Source organism: Amborella trichopoda, chromosome 3, assembly GCF_054954075.1.
Source record: "Amborella trichopoda isolate Santa Cruz 75 chromosome 3, AtrichopodaSantaCruz75HAP2 v2.0, whole genome shotgun sequence".
Classification (NCBI taxonomy): Eukaryota; Viridiplantae; Streptophyta; class Magnoliopsida; order Amborellales; family Amborellaceae; genus Amborella; species Amborella trichopoda.
Genome location: NC_142338.1, coordinates 55841242 through 55864608, shown reverse-complemented (window position 1 = coordinate 55864608; position 23367 = coordinate 55841242). Strand labels below are relative to the sequence as shown.

Genomic DNA, 23367 nt, shown 5'->3' with positions numbered 1-23367 from the left:
GAGGGGTAACTCATTACACAATTTGTAATGATGCTCACCCACGTTAGAACTAACGACTCAATTTTGAATGATTGATTGGCGCCAGGCTTTGGTGTTGATGGTAGCAACACCAAGGTGGCCACCAATGGTGCTGGAAATGGATGGCCCAAATTGAATCATGGTTTTGTAACAATGTTGGATAGAACCTTGTCTATAATTAGAGTTTCACCCCACATTTTGGTATCTTGAAAATCCCGAATTGGAGCTGAAACTCTGCCGCACCCAATACCGCCCCTGAGCCCCAAATCCCAGTATACTAAACCCTTGATCCTAATGTTTATGAATCATAATCCCAACAACTTTGAAACTCTAAAACTTAGTTGATATCAACCTCCTATCCTCGATAGACTTCGAGGGACCGAAAAAGTTTACTGAGCTCGATTATAAACTGAAATCGACTATAGGTGTCGGGCATGGGGGCATGGCTTGAGGTTCACCCCTCTTGTTTTCTTTCTTTTCATTTTTTGTCTATGTCTAAAACATTTTATCAAATTTCCTCTATTTGTTTCGAAAACCCCTCTTTCAAACTTTCTATGTGAATTTCCAATTTCGCTATTTCATGTGCCGTCACTGCCAATAATCTGTACGGGAGTGGTCTTGTGGCCAGTCTCGCATCTAGATTACAATTTGACAGGGACCCTTTTATCTACCACTGATCGAAAATTTTAAACGGGAAAACAAGGTAGAGGTTACAGTTGCTCTATCAAAATTTGCACATATAAACACAAGGACAGACATTGCATCACTAGGCCTTCTAAACCTAGCGACGTGACCTATGTCATTGACTTAGTTTAGCCTTTGGCTCATGTCCGAGATCTTGCTTAGTCTGACCATGGTAATTGATTGTCTCACCTATTTTGGGTCTAGTTCATGTTTTTTACTTAGAATTTAAGGAAAGTTACAAAAAAAACCCCATGACCACACTTTTTATGCAACTTACCCCCAACCTAACTTTTTCTGTCACTTTTTTCTCCAAAATATACTTTTTATGCAATTATCCCCCAAAACAAATAAAAAAATAAAAAAATGCCTAAACTATCATCCCTTACTTTTACCTTACCCATTCTTCTCTCTCCTCTATCCCACCAAAATAGGGGCTCTAGCACTGTGTAAATGCTGTCCGGCAGTAGGGCTTCGGCATTATGTACAGTGCGGTCCGATAGTAGGGCTTTGGTGTGTAAAGTGTGTCCGACTGTTGCAAAGGGCGGTTCGGCAGTTGCCAAGGGCAGTCTAGCAGTAGATATTATTGGATTCCATGACTCTGGGACTATGTAAAGGGTGGTCTGGCAGTATTCAGTTTTGGTTTGGTAGTTGTCTTAGAGTGGTCCGGCACGTGTACGCTCCGGTAATACGATGGTGCGCTCTGACAATGTGATGATGCGCTCCGATAATGTGTTATTGGGGTCCAAAAGTTAATATCAAATATGGCCAAAATGATTTTTGTATACGGGAATGGCATTTATGTCTAAAAAAATGAACTTTTTCCTTTGGGGGTATCTGCATAGAAAGTTGTTTTAGGGAAAAAAATGAGAAAGATAGTTAGGTTGGGGGTAAGTTGCATAAAGAGTGTTGTCTTGGATTTTTTTTATAATTTATCCTAAAATCTATATTTATTGGGATGAGCTCAAACTGACAAATGCTTATAAGATGCGATCATTTGAGTAGGTCTTGGCAGATTTGATAGTTTTTAGACTATTGCTTACTCTGTATTAGACTCGTGTTTTCTCTATAATTCAGGTTTACATGTTTATGAAAATTCCATTAGCCAAAATTAAAAAGGTATGTCTATAGGATTTAGTCAATTGTAGAAATGAACTTCCTTCCATTTCGATATCAACCTTTTTCCATTTAGGATATAATGATTTCCATTATGATATAATTATTTCAAGGAAAAAGTTTATATAAGGTTGCAACTTTATAATGTGGAGCGACGGATGCACCTAAAAAAATCATCGAAAAAGGTCGTTTTAATGTTGAAAAGCCCTTTGATTAATTATCTCGACATCCAGATGTATGACCATGAAAAATAAAAAGATTTTAAGAATCAGAAATAGTGCATTTTAAAACATATTATCTACATCATCCATTTTCAAGATTTTATATGTTTATAGATCTACTTGATTTTAATTATTTTTTAAATTTAAAATTTTATAATTAAATATAAAAATAAATTTTGAGATAATCCTAAGAACATTTTACATCAAAATTATATATCATGCTAAAATTTAAAGACACATCTTACCTCTACAGCTACATATGCATCCGTATGCGAATTACACCTTCATTTCAAGTATCCAACATCCATGATTTATGTTTTTCATGGGCGGAGTTGAGTGACTAAGCCCGCAGAAAAATAAACACCGAACCGCAGTTAAATTAAAATAGGGCCATTTTGGATATTCACCGAATACGTAGGGCGTTTTTTAAAATAGCCTTAAAACAAGAAAATATGAGAAGGCCAGGCAATTATTGGGTTGACGCCCTCTCGCACGTACTTCCGTGACACCAACCGACACCGGAAATTACGGAATAAAATGGTAGAAAATGGCTTCAGTGCCCACGTTTAAATAAATGTCTAAAATGCCCCATCCTAGAAAATGACAAAAACACCCTCCCTTTAAGGATAATCAGGGTTGATTTTATAATTTCCTAGCTCAAAAAATTGTGTAAATTTGATGATATGCAAAGAATCGAAAATCTACGATCTTTGAAAAAAATAATAAAAATATGTTGTTTCTACAAATTCATAATCATGATTATCGAGGTTATTGCCCTTTGAAATTTAGATTGAAATTTTAAATACCTATTGTTTCCATAAAATCATAATTGTAACGATTGAGAATATCGGCCTTTAAAATTTAGATTGAAATTCTAGAAATCCATTGTTTCTATAAAATCATGATCATAGTGATCAAGATTATTGACCTTTAAACCAAATGGAAATTCTATATTTAAAATGATTCTTTGGAGGACCACATTGGAATGAATAAATATGCGATGGAAATTCTATATTTAAAATGATTATTTGGAGGACCACATTGGAATGAATAAATATGCCTGAGTATGCACCGAAGTTCCATCAAAATCCCAAACTACCATATTTGGAATTTACATCATTGTATTTTACCCAAGGAAATGACTTGAATGTCCTCTAGACCTGGATTGTTCGGTTATGGTGTCATAACTTGATGTCGAATTAAAATTTAACGTTCATAAAAATAAAAAACTTTAGAAAAAAATTAATTTATAATAAATTTTTCCATATACTTTTTGCAAGTTATCCTTCACAAAAAAAGGACTCTAAGAAAATAATTCGTAAGGAGAGAACCAATTTCAATTTCAGAAAGGGTACACGAGTCATTTAAAGAAAAGACTGAGACTATTTTTGTCATTCTCTAAAACATAGAAAAAGCGTCCTTCAGCGGCGGATAAAGCGTCGATTGTAGTGATAAGACGGGGCAACAATTGTATCTCGCCGGTGATTCGAACCCGAGACCTCGTGGCCCCGCTTTTTTTGTGGGGCTTCAAAATTTTCGGCCCTATATTTCGTCTCCCTATAAATACTCTTCCTATTTAGGGTTTTTCGGCGCTCTTGTCGGAAACCTTACACGGCTCGCTTTTGTCCTGGTGTTCATCTCAAAACCCTAGATATTTGCAGAGTTTTTAAGGTATTTTTCCTCTTTTGCTTTACCATTCTTTCATATCTCTCTTTCTTATCTGATACATTCATTCTAATGGAGTTCTCTTTGTTATGCATGGTGTTCTTCTTCATACGAAATTGGGATTCTTCTCCATGCTAAATTGGGAACAAACTCGTATGATATTTTTACTCGAGTTTTGCGTTGTGCTTGTTTCATAAAAATGGTGAATGCAGGAGGTTTTTTGGTTGATGATGCTGCATTTTCTTTGTTTGTGATAATCAGTTGGTGAATGCTTTGGTAGTTTGATATTTTTCCCTTGCCATTGCCTGCATTTTGTTTAGCCATGAAATTTATAATTTATTGCGCTTCTTTGTGGCGTTTTTTTATATCCTCCTGTATCAGTAACCTCTATCAGTGGATTAAGGATTTTTGAGAAATTTGGACAGATTATTGATTCATTATGTGGTACATTTTTCTTATTTTCCACTTGTGTTTCATTTTCTTATTTTGGTGTAAACTGATCTACTTTTTTATTTTTATTTTTATATTATTATTATTTTATTTTATTTTATGCTGAATGAGTTCACAAGTTTGCTTTTACAATTACATGGGCTGCATTCTCTTTTTGTCTACACTGAATACATGATGTTTCAATTGTTACTTTTTGTTGGTTTTATCAGAATTCTATTTATGTAAATGCATTTAGAAGATTAGCACATTGGAGATCTTAAACTGTACTGTATTCTGTATCATATTGAAAAATGATGCATTTGCTCTGGCGAAATAAGCCATTGTACATTTCTTGTGATGGATTATTGTCATTTTATTGATTTATGTTAATCAACAGCTATGCAAGTTTTTTTTTCATTTACTTTTTTTGTTTATCTATAATGATTTAGCTTATTGCCATGTCCGTTTATTTCCATTAGTTTAATTTTATTTTTCAAAATTTCTTGGTGCTTCAACCTGCTCCTTTTTTATCTGAAAATTAATATTTGAATTTCCCGAAGTTTTGCAGGGATTCTTTGCCCACTACAAAGGTTTCTACTTTCGAGACCAGTACTTTATTTTGTGATTCCTTTACCAAATGCCTTTTCCATTTGTTTATCTCAGTGGATCTGTAAACAAGAGATTTCCAGTTATAGTTGCTTTTCTTTTGTGTAGAGAATTGGTTTAATTCTTTTTTTTGTTGTTTTGAATATTCCAATGTTTCTTATTTGTGAAATTAGCTGTGGTACTTGATAGAGACTAGACCTGCTCTCTTTGAGTCTGAGCATTGGCAAATGATAAAGTAAGGAGTTTCCCAGGGTAAGAAGCATTGGTTTCTTTGTGAAAGGATCATTTTACCCAAATCATCTGGGTCCAATGTTGCTAGATTCATATTGAAAAACAACATGGTCCGGTTATCAACATCAAAACAAGAAAGAGAAAGCCATGGGTATGGGTTACTTATGTTTCTTTAACACCTGTATAGTAATGTGTCTCACAATGGTTTTCTAGGATAGCTCAAACCACAATCAAAGGAATCATTTTCACATATTAGCCAATTAGGTAAGATGGGTCAGCATTAATAGGTCACATAAATAACTTCATTACAGGTTTCAATCGGAATGGGCTGTCTGAAATGAGCTGCTTTTTGATACTTCAGGACTTTTGCTAATAGTCTGGAGTGGACTTTGGGTGCCACAAAAATAATAATTTGCAAAGGAATTAAAAGATGAACACTCTGTTTCTTTTTTTTTGGTAATGCTTCACGATGGTTTTTATTTTTTATTGGTATCAAATTATGAGCTGAAATATTTGGGATAAGGCTCAGATAATGATGATGATCGGTATCAAATACTGCTTTGTATTCAGGTGATTGATCATATACTTAAAATTGGTTGTGACATTCGAATTTATATTTTCTGTTTGCAGTGTTATGGGAAGGGAAATTGATGTTCCGAGTTTCGAAAAACTTGAGCAGTACATGGAACCGAATGGTGTCATACTTGATACTAATGGTCTTTCTTCTGATCAATTTTCCCCAAGAGAAAGTGAACCTGAAGACCCAGATGAGGGGAAGGCCAAAGTCGCATGTAATAATGAGCTTCTATTTGCTCCAAATCCAGAACAATCCATCGAATCAAATGATATTGAAGTCAAAGTCTGCTATACCGATGATGTAATTAAGGTTGTCGATGTTTGTAATGTTAAAAATCGTGATCAGGAGGAACCTGCTGAAGAGATCAAGCCAGAGGTTTCCCTGGTGGAAAACATGGAACTTCCAGCTAAAACACCCGAGAAAAGTCCTGATGCCAAATGTGAATCTAGGAAATCAAAGGATCCCCAAAAGATGAATTCTCCTCTTAAAGGTAATACATTTATTTATTTTGGGGCTGTATTATGCAAAAAATACAATGGAGTGAACCTAGGCCTGGTTGGTCAGGGTTTCATAGCCACAATGTGACATGTTGGGTTCCATTCCTACTTACCAATTTTCAGAATTTCAGCCGAGTTGACTCGAACTCAGCTGAGTGACTGGGCCTCGGCCTATGGTCAATGCGAGGCCCAGTGCCAACTCACCCTTATTAAGAACTCTAATCATAAATTTTATAAAAAATCAATATTTTATATGATTTAGAAATTTGTTTGTATATGATTTTTATGATGATTTGGGAAGTTTTCTTAGTACATGACCTAATTTGTTTTTTCCGTTTTTGTTTTTCTGAAATATTTCAGAGTATAAATCTATTTTTTTAATAATCTATCTTTTATATACTTTTTTCATCTTTTATAGACTTTTGATTTCTAATATATATTTTAGTTTATGCTTATTTTAATTATGGTATAATTTTTTTTACATTTTCTTTTGTATGTTTGGGCAATTTGCCGAGGCCCAAACCAAGTTTCAGAACATTTCTACCTACTATTCACTGGTTAACCTATAAAAAATGAAGAAGCAAAAAACAGCAATGGAGAAGTCTGGAGATGGTGATTTTTTCCGTATCTTATCAATTGGTTATGTTGTTGTGCACTTTTTAGTCAATGCTGGAAATGGAAGATCCAACTGCACTGTTCCCCAACCATTTACCTTGGCAACTGACAAACGTGCTCTGAATGGTACTCGGCCAGGACCTGAAATTTCTCCTGTATCTGCAAATAGACATGCAAATGCAACCAGTCCAGTAATTCTGAAGAAGTTCCAGGTATAAATTAATTCCACGATAATTATCTCTTATGTGGACGTCTTTCTTTCAATAATCAAACGAACCATTTTTGAGTTGAATCTTATGGTATATTCTCAGTGTAGGTTCTGTGATTTTACTAATTTTAAATCTTTATTGACTTGGAAAGCCATTCTGCCATGCTTGTTATTAAGACATGATTTATATAAACTTAAGAAGTGGTCTGCCGATTTTTAAGCCCACAGGGAGAGTTCTTGATTATTATCTGTATCTCTTTGGAATGCATATTGTTCAAATGGTATTTGCACTTGGCAATTGTGATGCAGCCATCAACAGGGGCTTCCTCACCTTCTTCACTAAGGAAGCAATTTCATTCAGAGAATATGAAGCCTTATGATGAAGAAGACGCCTGCTCAGTGGCATCTTCGTATCCTTGATTCACCCACATTGCTTCCTTATTGTTTACTACAATTTCCAAAATTTGTATTCTGGTTTTTATACTTGTTGGACTCTTCTTAACATGATACAGGACTGCAGTATCAGTTCGTACAATGAAAATTCGGGCAAGTGCTCCCAAGTTTAGATGCAGTGAGCGTGCAGAAAAGCGAAAAGAGGTGAGTTTGCATTTATAAGTTTTGTCGAGTTCATCTATTTTACATGCTGAAATTAAGATGTGGCAATGCCTTGTTAGTTTTACTCCAAATTAGAAGAAAAGCACCATGCTCAGGAGGCTGAAAAAAGTCAAGTTGAAGCCAAGTGCAAGGTATTTAGCATAACTTTTGTATTTGGGATTGCCTATTCATAAATTGCCAGTCTCTTTGTTTGTGTTTTCCATGTCATTTTAACTGAAACTAGTAATCTTTGTTTCGCAAGGGAAGAATTATGACCTCACTTATGATGCTACATTTGGTTAATTTCCTTTTAAAATTTGAAAAGAACATACAATAAGAACCAAATTAGCAATTGACTATGCAATAATTGATGTGAGGATGACGAAATATGGGTTAGAATCTGAAACCAGTGTGGTAAATTTAACTGGAACTTTCTGTTCAGGAGGAACAAGAGGCTGCCCTCAAGCTACTCAGAAAGAGCATGACATTCAAAGCATCGCCTATGCCAAGCTTTTATCATGAGGGACCACCCCCAAAAGTTGAACTTAAGAAGGTATTTTTATGGCTTTGTTGTTGTGCATCATAAAATCTTCTTTTAAGCTTGTTTTCTTGCAGTAATTGTAAGAACTCTGGCATTTGTTATGTGATTTAAATTGATGTGGAGCTTTCCTGTAATTTATTTAACTAAAGGGCCCATCTTTTCGGGAAATGGTCCTTGCTGCAATTAATTAGATCCTACAATAGTTGACTTCCAAATCCACCCATCTTCGCCAAATGTCAATAAGCAACTTTCCAGCACCTGTTTGCGGTCTTGTTTGATGGGATATTTGTTATAATGGGCAAAATGAACCGGCACTATTGTGGTCTAGGATTGCTGGTATATTGTGATATTCAACATATCATTTTCATCATTGCATTTTGATGAAATCATAGGAAAGAATTTTTACTATTTTATACATGCTGATAGTTTTTGGTGCTAGTGTATTACTATTTATTCAATTACTGCAGTCATGCACGCATGGTTTCTTCCTTGTAGGCTTAAAATTCTGAGTCCATTATTTCATGCAGCCTCCTCCAACGCGTGCTAAGTCACCCAAGCTTGGAAGGCGTAAAAGCTGCGATGGTCATAGCGATTTATCTCATTGTGATCCCAAAGGACCTTGTGAGCGAGGTGGTCGATATAGTCTTGGTAATCAGAGAAGCAATGGAGCTTTGCTAGAGGTCAGCAAAGACCGGATCAGCAACTCCAACATTAACATTGCTGCTAAACTCAGGGATGGAGGAGCTAAAACAGCGAGGGATAGCATGAAATCTCTCTCTTTGAAGAGGACAGTGAAAGGAAATGTTGATATTGCAGGTGCAAAGGATGTCACTGTGCGGTCATGAAACATGACCCTGGACTAATGATTTTATGGAGGTTGGCGCTTTTGTCATTTGCTGGTTTCCTTTGTATTATTGGCTGAAGTTTCTCTGGCTTCTGTGCTTAACTTTTGATGGGCTTTTGGCAGTGGATTGTGTGACATATATATAAGATGTAAATCATGTATAATTTATACAAACGAGTTTAGTCTGTTTTGCTTACATTTTCATTTTGGGGATTAATTTTAAGTAACATTTTTTTTAAAATAAATGTGTTTATGCAAAGTTGCGTTGTGGAAGAGGTTGCTGAACATTGGACCTTAAAATAAGCCAAGAAGGTTTCCAAAGAATAGGAGGGAAGAAAACTCATCAATTCGATATAATCACTTTTTACAATGTAATCGTTAAAGAAATTAGAAGCCCCAAACTGATGCGGTATGAAACTTGTTCTCCGTGTTTGAGAAGTTCGCCTTTATCTCTTGCATGAGTCTGAAACATAGGGGTGGCAGCCAGCCCGGTCTGGTCCCCCTACTAGGGCCTAGCTCACAAGATGTGACCTGAGGGTCGGGCCCTCATTAGGCCCAGCCTAGGCAAAGCCTGGGGTCTTGCTCTTTTTTATTTTAATTTTTTTTGTTCTTTAACTTTATCTAGCCTGGCTCGGCCCTGACAGGGCCAAGACCTCTTTGGCCAAGATAAGACCAGGTTGGGCTCGCCGGTCCTTGGCCGGTCCTTAGGGGAACATGGCCAGGCTAGGGCTAGGGCCAGCGTTGGCCTGGCTTGGCCCATTTCAACCCTAACTGAAAGTTGCATTTACTTTTGAGTCATTTCCTTATTTGTGCCAAAAAGAGATGTAGGCTATGTGGAGAAGGCTTGGTCTCGGTCCAAGAATGGAATATATATATATATATATATATATATATATATATATATATATATATATATATATATGGAAAATTCTTGTCAATGCCTATGGGTGAAAATGATCAGTGATCTCGTCTACTTTCATCACCATTCAAACTTCATTGCATGATCACAGTCGTTCGGTAGAATTTTAATTTTCATTTTTTTTTACATATTCAAATTACTTAAAATTTAAAGCGTATGTTTATCTCAGTGGGGCGTACTTAATAAAAATATGAAAAAAATAATTTGTAAAATATAAATCGATCAAAATGCCTTCGATAATTTACGACAGTATTTTGGCCAATTTATATTTTGCGAATTATGTTATTCATACTTTTATTAGGTACGTTTCACTAAGATGTATACACGCTCCAAATTTCAGATCATTTCGATTGGTAAAAAAAAAAGAAAAATGAAACACTACTGGACAACTGTTTCATTGTTCATTTTCGCCGTTAGGCGTTTTGTAGTATCTTCATATATATATATATATATATATATATATATATATATATATATATATATATATATATATATATATATATATATATATGGTGCAGTTTCTATAAAGGTTGCAACCTTAAACAATCCAATTAAAGCGCACCTCCAAATTTTATCATGTAATTTTGTTGTAAAAAATTCTTAGTATTATCTTAAAATCTATTTTCATATCTAATTAGAAAATTTTAAACTCCAAAAATGGTTAAAATCAGGGAGATCTATAAACATAGGAAAATCTTGAAAATGGACGGTCTAGATAATGTGTTGCAAGATGCACTATTTTTTAGACTCAATTTTTATTTTATTTTATATCCATACATCTCGATGCTGAGATGATCAAATGGAGGATTTTTCAACATTAAAACAACCTAACCAATAGATTTTCGAGGTGCATCTATAATTCTACATTTTAAAGTTGCAACCTTCTCCCCCTTATCCAACCGTCTATTTTGAATGGAGGGCTAAGATTGCACCAATCACAATGTCACGTTTCTACACTATTTTATTTTCTATAAACTATTTTAACACCAACTTTTGGACGTCCATTCGTCCATTAAACTCGTACTAGTGAAAAATAAAAAAAAATATTTTCAATGAAATAAAATGACCAAAAATACCCTTGAAAGTTTCAAGGCGTATTTTGATAATTATATTTTATCAAAAAATTATTTTTAATATTTTTTATAAGTACGCCCCAATGAGAAGGTAGCACGTACCAAATTTCATATTCATACAATTTGTATATAAAAAAACTAAAAATAAAATACTTTGAGACGTTGGATCTAAGATCAAACGGTGAGGGGCTCTCTTGATCAAAATTGAACTGCTGGATGGTAGGGGGAGGATAGAACTTCTATGTTGTAGGGGAAGCATAGAAACCTTTCCCATATATATATATATATATATATATATATATATATATATATATATATATATATATATATATATATATATATATATATATATATATATATATATATATATATATATATATATATATATATATATAGAGGAAAAGTTTATTTAGAGCCAAGGCTCTAAACAATCAAATTTGAGCCTATCTCAAAAATTTCATTAGAAGATGTTGTTTTGATGCCCAAATATCCTCAAATTGATCATCTCAACATCAAAATGGATGGACATGAGAAAAAAATAGATTTCAAGTTTTGGAAATAGTGTATTTTGTAACGTATATTTTGACCGTCAGTTTTAAAGATTTTCAAGTTTTCATTGATCTACATTAATTTTTAAGCTTTAAACTTTATAAATAAAGATAAAAATATATTTTAAGGCTATCGAAAAGATTTCTAGAATTGAAACCACATTTCTTGACAATACTTGAAGGTAGGCTCAAATTTGATTGTTTAGAGCTTAGGCTCTATACAAACCGCACCCTTTATATATATGTTTGTTTAGAGTTAACCCCTCAAAATATAAAGGTTAAACTTAGAAGGGGTTGTAGTGGATGTATATATAAAAAAGATCATTACTTTTTGTTTAAAAAAATATTTTACTAGATAATTTAACTATTAAGCAAGGACAAATGTGAAAGTTTTACAAAAATACAATGACATTTTGGAAGTTAGTATGCTGAAATTTTATTTGTAGAGTGTCTTTATCTTTTTAGTAAAAATTTCAACTTTGCACTTTATGGAGATGACAAAAGTACCTTTTGTCCTATAGTAATATTTACAAAATTGCTCTTACTTAATGATGAAGATATCACAAAAAATAATGTTTTTTAAAAAATAGACTAGTAAATCCACCATTCACAATATATATATATATATATATATATATATATATATAGGTGTGGTTTGTATAGAGCCTAAGCTCTAAACAATCAAAATAGAGCCTACATTAAAATAGTATCGAGAAATGTGGTTTCAATATTGAAAATCTTTGTGATAGCCTTAAATACGGTTTCATATTTATTTATAAAATTTAAAGCTTAAAAAATAGTGTAGATCGACCTATCTATGAAAACTTGAAAATATTGAAAATTGATGGTCTAATAATGCTTTACAAAATACACTATTTTCAAAACTTGCAATCCATTTTTCTCTCTTGTCCATGCATCTTGATGTCGAGATGATCAATTTGAAGATATTTGGGCATCAAAATAACCTTTTCTATTGAAACTTTTCAGATAGGCTCAAATTTGATTGTTTAGAGTCTCGGCTCTATATAAACTTTTTCCTATATATATATATAGAAAAACTGGGATTAGCTTATCAGCTCATATGAGCATATGAGCTCAACAGCCCCATATTGAATTTGGGTCGATCTGATGATCACAGATGCCTGGTAGTGCTTGAATTTTATTATTTTTTCTACAAATCCAAATTGCTTGAAATTAGGTGTGTGTTCCACTAATCAAGGCGCAACTAATAAAAATATAAAAGAAATTATTTGTATAAAAAAGACCAAAATACCCTTAAAAACTTTTTGAGGGTATTTTGATCAATTTATTTCATGTAAATTTTTTTTTTTATATTTTTCGAAGATTCACCTATTTTTGATAAACACACGCCAAAAATTTAAAGTAATTTGGATTTGTAGAAAAAAAAAATTCAAATACAATCAGACATTCGTGATCGTCAGATCGATCCATATTCAATCTGGGCCGTTGGTCTATATAGAAAAAGCTGGGATTAGCCCACTAGCTGATATGAACATATGAGTCCAACGGCCCAGATTGAATCTGGGCTGATCTGACTATCACGACCTCATTTTGTGTTTGAATTTTAATTTTTTTTTCTACAAATCCAAATCACTTGAAATTTTAGGTGTTTGTTCTTCTCATCAAGGCGCACCTAATAAAAATATAAAAAAAAATCATTCGTGAAAAATGACCAAAATACCCCAGAAATTTTTTGGAGGTACTTTGGTCCATTTATTTCATGTGAAATATTTTTTTGATATTGTTTGAAGATTCAACTATTTTTTATGAATATACTCAAAAAATTTCAAGTGATTTGGATTTGTAGAAAAAAAATGGAAATTCAAACACTGCCAAACATTCGTGATCCTCAGATCGGCCCAAATTTAATCTGAACCATTGGGTTCATTTGTTCTTGTGAGCTAGTGGGCTAATCACAGTTTTTTCTATATATATATATATATATTCGATCCTAGTTATTGCATTTGATTTGAATAGAGGTGTACCAATATGTTTATAAATGTGGATATAAAGTAATATGGTACTTACGGCGCCTTGGGAAAGCATTGCCCAGACACTACAAACAAAAAAAAAATCCACATAACCGGGATGAGTTGGGCTTCTTCAATTTGTATCATCTATTTTTCATTGCATATAATGTGAGGGCCGTACAGATTGGCCAGACAACAATGCCCTCAACTTGCCTTCTCGACTCATCATAAGTGGTTACAGTGAGTTAGACTTATGCCTAATTTCTTGGTGGTCCTTAATTGACAAATATTGAGGCTTGCGCCATTGTCGAATATAACTCAATCGATTCTCAAAGCAAATAGGATGATGCAGAGGGGTTTATTACAGTACCAGTCATACGTTGAAGGGATGTCATTATCAGTCAAAGTTTTGGCAATGACAATGTTGATATTTGTAGATGATGACAAGAAGTGCACCATGGTAAGCCTCTATGAAAGGATTGAGACAACGAAGGCCGTGATGTGCCCGACTTGCTCATTTTCACATCGGAATAGAAATCATTGATAACGGATGGTGGTGGCAATTGGGCTTAGACTATTTACTGTGCAGGTAAATGGTCTTTACACATTTCGAGATGGGTTGTTAGGTTAGGGTGCTCACATTAAGGAGTACTCAATAAAATTCGGATACTTATATAATTTTATTTTGTTTATGAAGTTTTTTTTGAGTAGAGGTATTTTTGATCATTAGGAAAAGTGTAACATCATGTACATGGACGTGACATCACCCACACGAATTATTAAATGCCACTAGTGTGCTCTAGTGGGTGATGTCACACCCAAAACTATTTTTATTAAAATATGCTAATGTACAAAATAAGAGTATGTAAGTGTCTAAAATTTATTGACAAAAAATACTCTTATTAAAAAATGCTTATGTACAAAATAAGAGTATATAAATGTTCAAAATGTATTGAGTATAATGATAAATTACTCCATCATATGAGAATCCTAAAATGACCTTAATTATCAAGTTAACAAAATTTCTACGCAAGTTGACTCTGAACTCTCTTAGACAATGGATCTGCTTTCTCTTACCATCTCAAATATGTCTATGCAAAATTTCGATTAAAAATACTTACCAATGAAGAATATAGAGTGATTAATTACATGTATAATTATCAATCAATCATTGCGCTTTCGATTAAAAATACTTACCAATGAAGAATATAGAGTGATTAATTACATGTACAATTATCAATCAATCATAAATGATAGAATTAAAATCAAATAGTGATATGTTTAAATCCTTAAATATTTGAGAAAGTAAGAGAAGTCAGTATATTAGTAGGGATTTGGACCCCTACCTTTTGATGAAAATGAAGTCAGACACATAGGGCTCGACAATAATACTGCCAAGGCCCCAGGCCATTCTCTATTACGAGGACATTATCATGTTATACTAATAAGTATAATTATTGTAATGCTATTATCATAAATTGTAATAATCATAAGCATAGTTATCATATTGTTGTACATTCATTTTCTGTATTCAAGACCTAATTATTTTGAAGGGATGTATACAATGGGACCCTTTACCTTTGGTATAAGGAGGTCATAATTACTTATAACTATACGATGTGAAATTAGATGGCTTGAGCGAGTCACAAAATTTGAGAAACTTTTGAACATTGAGCTTGGACAATAGAATAAATGCTACTACTCAATTTCATATCTAATGGTCAAGATTAATTGTGACCACTATGTATTAAAGGTTAAAAAGTCTCATTATATATTTTCCTTATTTTCAAGTATTTTAAAAATTGCATTGAAATTAAATATAGATTATTATAATTACTTACATTATAATATTTTATATTTGAAGAGATGAATCTACACATGGACATCATCAAATTGCATGTGCATCATAGATAGTATGACGATATCATGTTTTTCATGTATTGAACAACAATAGCTAAATAGTATGAGTTATTTTACTCACAATTGAAGAACAACATCAAAATTTAATGCTGTTCGTATACATTGTGAGTTATTTTACTCACAAACTATAAAATAATTTTGAGGTGATTTACTCACATACTACAATTTAATATTGTTAGCTTCATTTTAAAGGGTGAAATGATAAAGTATTTTGAAAAGTTATCATTGACACACTAGTAGAGGAGATTGAAAAGAAATGAGGCTTCGTGGTAATTATCGAGATATTGGAGGAGACCAATCCAATAATAAAAAGAAACGATACTTTTGAGAATGGGGTTGGGTTCGTGGTTGTGTGACCCAGCTGAGGTTTATGCTTTCATTCTCACATGATACAATAAAAAACCACTAATGATTTAAAAAATGGGTATTCTCACTAACGCATTAAAAAACCACTAATAATTTAAAAAAACTCAGGTAGTGACGTGTCATCACCACTAAATATCAAAAAACACGGGTAACATCCCATTGAATTTTTACCCATTGAAGTAGAGCTTCAACTAATTTGTTTTAATTTTGTTTTCAAAAATATGAAGAGAAATTAGAACTTCAAATTTAACTCGTGTTTGTTTTCAAAAGATATAAGAGAAACAAAAGAGAAAAGAATAAATGAAAGAAATTCATCATTCACATAATTTTTAGAAAAGAAAGGATTCAGAACCAGGAGGAGAAGACTGATCTCGTTTTGTTTCCAAAAGATGCCAAAGAGAAAAGAATAAAAGAAAGAAACTCATCATTCCTATAGTTTTTTAGAAAAAAAGGATTTAGAAAAAGGAGGATAAGACAAAAGAAAGTCATCATTCATATAATTTTTGGATTAGTAATAAGATTTTTTTAAAAATTATCTATCTAAAAATGGTAAAAATTAAATAATTTGTCAATAAAAAATTTATTTATTTGTATTAATATATATAGTTATATAATTGTCATTGACTTTAATTAATTATAATTATTTTGTTAATAATATATCATATCTATATTATTTATATATTTCATATTGTATATCGTTTATGTACTTGAAAATATATTATAAAAAAAAAAAAATATATTTAAACCGTTTGAATACACTTTAATAATAATAATAATAATAAATTACATAATATTTTGAATAAAAATCCATTACACAATATTTCTCCAAAAATCAATATAACTATTAAACGCGTGCACTGGAAAATCCTTTACGCCATTTCGCGTCTCTCTAAAAAAAACCCTCCATTTATTTGGCACTAAAAAACTGCGAAATCAAAAACCATTTTCCCTCTCTACTATTCACATCCTCATCTCACTCTCAAGCCCTTCTCAAAATCCGAGCAGAGTTGGGAGAAGATTGGTAAGCCCTAACCCTTCTCTCTCAAGCCCTCTCTTAAATCAGCCCTCTCTCTCTTGAGCTACTGAGGACAACCTCTTCTTGGACCCACAACAAAAACTAAAGGCTGGGATTGAAGGAGTTAGCAGCCAGCTAGCTCATTGGATTGACAGATTTTGAAAAGGGATGGGATGGGATGGGGAAGGCTTTCATCATCTTTCATGGAGATCTAATTTGATATGGTGCTTATTTCCCGGTATTTTGATGATTTTTTTTTTTCCTGTTTTTTTCTTATAGTTTTGACTTTTGAGCATTTGTTGATTGGTTTCTTCCTCATATTTATAGGACTATGAATATACATATATCAGCTTTGGATTTTTGACCTGGTTTTGTTCATTTATTGTATTTCATGAGATAGTTGGGATGGCTTGCTGTTTATTTATTATTATTATTATCTGATTATAGGGTTTTGTATGTTTGAACTTTTTTTTCTTGGAAAATTCCATCTATTTTGTAAATTGTGGAAATAGGTGCAATGTGGAATAGATTATATTTGGGTTATGGGAGCCTTTAAAGTATTCCCAATTTAGACGTGGACTGAGTTGCTCTACAATTAGTTGAGTGTTGAGGCCATATTATAGGCAAAGTGTTTTGGAATACCGTGGAGGACTACTGCAGGGTTTTGGAAGAAACAGGACCTGTAAATGGAATCAACAGTCTTGTATGTTTCATAAGAAGAACATTTTTTTATTTATTTTCTCTTCATAGTTGCTGTATTTGTGGTAGCTGATTGTAAGAGCTTCTGTTACCAGCTCTATTACTAGAAGAAACACTGCCTTCACCAGATGCACTTGTTAAATTGGACATGTGTTGCTACTTCCCTTCTAAAAATAATGCCTAGGATTTATAGGAAAATACTGAAATGGCTGCAACATCTATGTTTTGTTGGAATATAAGAAGTAACGATGAGGTTTTGTGTTAAACAATTGGAAGGTTGAGACTTCCTAGTTTCATCTTGTGTTGGAATATAAGAAGTAACCAGGGGGTTTCGTGTTCTTGGTACTACTGGTTTTTGAAGTAAATGCCTCAAAATTCCTTATGCAACCTTGCTCTTGGAATCACGTTGATTTTTATCTTATCTCTTAACCACACCAGTCTATGGTTTTGTGTTCTTGGTACTAACTGGTTTAATATAACCCATTTTTTTGATCTAGGGTTTTTATTTGAACTTTGCGGATATGGGGCAGAAAAAGGGGGACGATCAGCCTTCTGCAACTACTAAGGGGAGAGGCAAAGATTCCAAAGATCACCCAAAAAAAGAGCGGATTTCTGTATCTGCCATGCTTGCTAGCATGGACCAGAGGTCTGAAAAACCCAAATCCTCTTCGTCTTCTCAATCGAAGTCGAAACCAAATCCCAAGGCTTCAAGCTCTTCTTACATTGATGGCCTGGACCTTCCACCTTCAGATGACGAAGAAGACATTGAAGAACAAGAAAACCTAGACACTGCAAGAGAGAAAAGGAAACAAGTTCAATTGAGCCGGTCGGGCACCCAAACCCTAGATTTGTCGATCTCAGATAAGGAGTTAAAGAAGAGAGAGAGGAAGGAACAGGAATTAACTCATATTGCAGAGATTGTGAAGGAGTCTCTCGCTGATGATTGGGATGCGTTCTCAGTGGTGATTGGAACTACGGTTTCTGAATCAGAAGCAGATGCCAATGTTAAGGATATAACCGTTTGAGAATTTCTCTGTATCAGCTAGAGGAAAGGAGCTCTTAAAGAACGCTTCTTTGAGGATCTCTCATGGCAAAAGATATGGGCTTGTTGGTCCAAATGGTAAGGGAAAGTCCACTCTTTTGAAGTTATTGGTATGGAGGAAAATCCCTGTTCCCATGAACATCGATGTTCTTCTGTTGAGCAAGAGGTTGTGGCCGATGATACACCTGCTCTTGATGCTGTGGTCTCTGCTAAGGAAGAGCTTGTTAGCCTTCGAACTGGGGCCTCAAAGCTTCAGATGAATTCAGAAGTAGATGATGTATCAGGGGAAAAGCTCGCCGAGATATACGAGAAGTTACAGATAATGGGGAGTGACTCGGCTGAAGCCCAAGCTTCGAAAATTCTTGCTGGTTTAGGGTTTTCAAAAGAGATGCAAGCTCGTCCCACTAAACGGTTTAGTGGGGGTTTGAGAATGAGGGTTTCATTAGCTAGGGCACTTTTCTTGCAACCCACTCTCTTGCTATTGGATGAACCCACAAGCGATCTCGATCTTAGAGCTGTTTTCTGGTTAGAGGAGTACCTTTGTAGGTGGAAGAAAACACTAGTTGTGGTCTCGCATGATCGTGATTTTTTGAACACAGTTTGTACTGATATTATCCATCTTCATGATGAGAAACTCCACTTCTATAGAGGGAATTTTGATGATTTTGAAACTGGGTATGAGCAAAAGCGCAAAGAAAGCAACAAAAAGTATGAGATTTATGAGAAGCAAGTCAAGGCGGCGAAGAGGACGGGGAGTAAAGCTCAGCAAGATAAGGTTAAGAATAGGGCAAAATTTGTGGCGAGCAAGGAGGTGATAAAGGCAAAGGGGAAGGGCAAGGCTGATGATGATGATGGGCCACTGCCTGAGGCTCCAAAGAAATGGAGGGATTATAGAGTGGAGTTCCATTTCCCTGAGCCAACTGAACTAACCCCGCCTCTATTGCAGTTCATTGAGATTAGTTTTAGCTATCCAAACAGGGAAGATTACAGGCTTTCTAATGTTGATGTGGGTATTGATATGGGCACAAGGGTTGCAATTGTGAGACCAAATGGGGCAGGGAGGTCCACTTTGCTCAATTTAATTGCTGGAGATTTGCAGCCGGCTGAGGGAGAGGTTAGGAGGAGCCAAAAACTTAGAATTGGAAGGTATTCTCAACATTTTGTCGATCTACTGACCATGGAAGAAACGCCAGTCCAATACCTTCTCAGGCTTCACCCTGAACAGGAAGGGCTCAGCAAACAAGAGGCTATGTGTGCAAAGCTGGGGAAATTCGGTCTCCCAAGTCATAACCATCTTACCCCAATTGCAAAACTATCAGGTTGTCAGAAAGCAAGAGTGGTTTTCACATCAATATCAATGGCAAGGCCCCACATTTTGTCGTTGGATGAACCCACGAATCATTTAGATATGCAGAGCATCGATGCATTAGCCGAAGCACTAGAAGAGTTTACTGGTGGGGTGGTCTTGGTTAGTCATGATTCGAGGCTTATTTCTCGGGTTTGTGAGGATGAAGAGAAAACTGAGATATGGGTGGTTGAGAATGGGACTGTTAGAAAGTTCCCCCGATCATTTGAGGAGTACAAGGATGAATTGGTGAGAGAGATCAATGCTGAGGTTGATGATTAATGCAGTTTTTGGTCATATTAATATTTGATTTTCCATTACACAATAATAGGTTAGTTACCATTGAACTGCTTTCATTTGATATGCGTGATGTAAAGTTTATAAGTTAAGCTTGATTTGTACTCACAACTTTATTATTTACAATTTAAGGTTTGTCAGTTTGTAAGTTAAATGTGTTTTCTGAGCTTTAATCTACCCATCATGTGTTATCTGTAACATACTGGAGAGATGGCTTCATCAGTTTTGCATTATTAAAGAAAAGAATGGAGGTCATTGCCTCCATTCTCACTAACACTTTCAAAAAATTAACTCTTTCCAACACGGTTAGGGGCTCGTAATCTCCACTGATCTACTCAAAAAAAAAAAAAAAAAAGGTAAGCGGGAAGCACAATCTGTCCCCCTTCTTTAAAAAAAAAAAAAGGTAAGCGGGAAGCACAATCTGTCCCCCTTCTTTAAAAAAAAAAAAAGGTAAGCGGGAAGCACAATCTGTCCCCCTTCTATAGTGCATTTAAGAATAGGGCTTGGGCTTGCGCTTGAGTCTTTAGCAGCTGAACGCTGCATCTCAAGTTCTATTCCTACTACTGAACTGCCCCAAAAAAAAACGAGGAGCCCTACCCCTCCCTGCCCCACCAGAAAAATGAAAAGAAAAAAAAAGAAGAACATTTCGCTTTCCGTGGGCCCTTGTTCTTGCTAAATAATTATCATGGAGTGTTATTTTATGCTTGATCAGTTGGCGAAACTTGCAAATGTGTTAGTGATTCGCAAAAAGTTCAATTTTGAACCATGGCTTCTCAGTGTTCTGAGATCTTGTTAATGTTTTGTTTAATTGGCTTTCCCTATGCATGTTGAACCTGATGTGAAAGTGAGTTGTTGACTTGTGTTTTTCACTTAGTGATTGGTAAATTATAAGTACCATCAAATGCATTCTCAACTTTTTGTAAATAGATTGAAGTAACCTTTTCTCTAAAAACCTTTTTGTAAATAGATTGTGCTTATAATAATCTCAATGATTAATTAGGTAGCTTATTTAGCTGGGTATCATTTCTTGTTTCAGTCTCTTGATCCTGAATGTAGTTGCATTATATGCTAAGCGACAATGTGTCTCTTGTTATTCAATCACATACAATGAAGTGCCGGAACATCGAGTGTCAATTTAATTGATATAGTTCAAATGGTATCATGCCCTTGTTTATCTAGAATGTTTGCACAATCGAGGACATGTGATGTGAATTTTTTAGGGGGTAGCAATTGGTGAGAAGAAAATGGAAATTTATGGTTTCTAGGGAAGGAGTACTAGTGTATTAGGGGATTCCAACGTGTATAGCTTATTCTGGTCTTTAAGAATAGCAGAAGTTTGTTCTAGATGATTGCATTTTCGAGGCTTGACTTCCTCCCCTAAACCTACGTCATCATAGAAATCCAGAGCTGCCAGTTTTTTAGTTTTTTTAACAATCAAAACAAAGAAAAAGAAAAAAGAAAAAAGATGACAGATGCTTGAGTTTTTATGGACATAATTGCCCCATTACTCCCTGATCTAGAGTTAGTCGGCAAACTAATTATAACAAGAAAAAGAAAAATGACATCAATCTTCAGAAGAATAGCCCTTTTGCCATAGTTATCCTCCTTGATGTTTTCGCATATGGATATTTCATGGAATAAGCACTTGTTAAATTTGAAAACTGTGTTTCAAATCATTAAGGTAGCACAAACCAGAATTAAAAATAGAGAGCAGAGTCTAGAATGAATTTGAAGAGACGTGAACTTGACAAAGTAGTTACAGTTTATTTAGGAGTTGGGACATTTCACTGAAATTAGAGTGATAAAAATTGATCCATCAAGTTGTAACATCCTTTAAGGATTGGCAAAACCTCATACAATGACTGGATTGAGTAGATTCATTGGCCGATGCATTATTTTTGGGAAGTTATAAAAGACTGTTTTCACATAGCCGTGGGTGCAATTAGATGATTGCAAATTGACAAGGGCGGCATTAATTGGGAGAGTTAGAAGAAAGGGTGTCTTGATTATTGATAAGGGCATATGTGCAATGCTTTGGTGTCAGACATGCTTGATGTGGGATTGCTTTTAAAGAGAGGTGGATTTGGTCATACCGTCCGAGACTGTTGAGTAGTTTTGTTACTTTTGTGTAGCAGTGCTGGTTACAATTGTGATCTATTATCTGTTATGTAATGAATTTACTGTATGTGATAGAATAGCAAGCACTAGTAAGAAATGGAGACGTTATATTTTGGGTGAGCATAAGACTATTGTGCATTCTGACCAGAAATTGAAATTATAGCAAACAGCAAACTCAAACCAAGCTACAAATAACATGATATTTAAAATGTTTGGTCAAATGCAGAAAACACTAGATCAATTAATGTAGTTGTTGTCAGTCCTCTGCTCTGGACACATAGAGTAGTCGTGGAAAGAAGTGTGAGACGTGATGTGCTAATGTCATTTAGTTTATCTGGTTCACATATGCACATGTGAAACATGAATAATGATTTGATATGATAATTGGAAAGTGCAAACATCCGATTTCCCTTTGAGGTTTAGCCTTTTTCCTATGAACTCTGAAGGTGGGGAAGTCACCCACATCCAAATTATGGAAAATTTCCACTAATAATGAATAAATTATAGAGGGCATCAGTCGAAGTCACCAGCATGATATTGACCTCAGGATATGGGCATCCCTTTTGTTTATCTTGGAATGGAGGATGAATCCCAGCTCTCCACCGAATCTGTGTGGAGGCATATCACCCACATGTCTCTTTTAAGATTTACTCGTAACTCCCAAACTGTGTGGAACTATGGAGGTGGATGAGCATGATGATAGAGGGGATTCCTTTATCATTGATTGGTGGGTGTTTATTATGCTTTTGTATTCTGTTGGGCTATCGAAAATGAAATTCCCTCAACATGTCATCTCTTCTGTCAGAGTGGCAATTGTTAGAATTTAGAACAATTTTTTATTTTGATCTGGAACTGTTGTTTTATTTGTTATACAGACTAGTGTTTTACTGTTTTGCAGGCAGCAGTTCACTTATTAAGAGATGGTACCATTGTGATTATGGCCCAAAAATCAATTTGAGAACATGCTGGTTTGCTGAAGCACCTATTCTCTTTTAAGTCGAGGACAGCTGAAGCACCTATTGTGGTTGTTTTTTTTCCCCTTTGTTATGGATGAGTCTGGGAAACTGGCAGAACATAATCTTTTTTTTTTTTTGGAGTGTTAATCACACAATAGGAATTATAAGGGTGGCAGCGGACCGGGTCTGGGCAGGGCCAACCCGGGCCTTGTTAGTAACAGGCCGGGCAAAAGAC

The 23367-nt window shown here is 34.6% G+C and overlaps 1 protein-coding gene and 1 non-coding gene across 10 annotated transcripts; both read left to right on the top strand.

Moving 5' to 3' along the window:
- The first annotated feature begins 3627 nt into the window (after positions 1-3627).
- Positions 3628-9039, top strand: WDL1 (WVD2-like 1). 9 transcript variants are annotated; one of them, XM_020664541.2, is made up of 9 exons: positions 3628-3707; positions 4910-5118; positions 5598-6034; positions 6795-6868; positions 7174-7274; positions 7377-7461; positions 7539-7610; positions 7901-8011; positions 8527-9039. In XM_020664541.2, exons 2-9 carry the CDS (start codon positions 5075-5077, stop codon positions 8842-8844), a joined length of 1242 nt encoding a protein of 413 aa, XP_020520200.1. In that variant the 5' UTR covers positions 3628-3707; positions 4910-5074; the 3' UTR covers positions 8845-9039. The 9 variants fall into 9 exon arrangements, with proteins under 9 accessions (XP_020520200.1, XP_020520198.1, XP_088717626.1 ...); XM_020664539.2 differs by having other exon boundaries at positions 6705-6868; XM_088861500.1 differs by having other exon boundaries at positions 3628-3854.
- A 7883-nt stretch (positions 9040-16922) lies between these two features.
- Positions 16923-20212, top strand: LOC18429480 (ABC transporter F family member 4). The gene is made up of 2 exons (XR_016051815.1): positions 16923-17378; positions 17872-20212. It is a non-coding gene; the product is annotated as an ABC transporter F family member 4 (transcript).
- The last annotated feature ends 3155 nt before the right edge of the window (positions 20213-23367 follow it).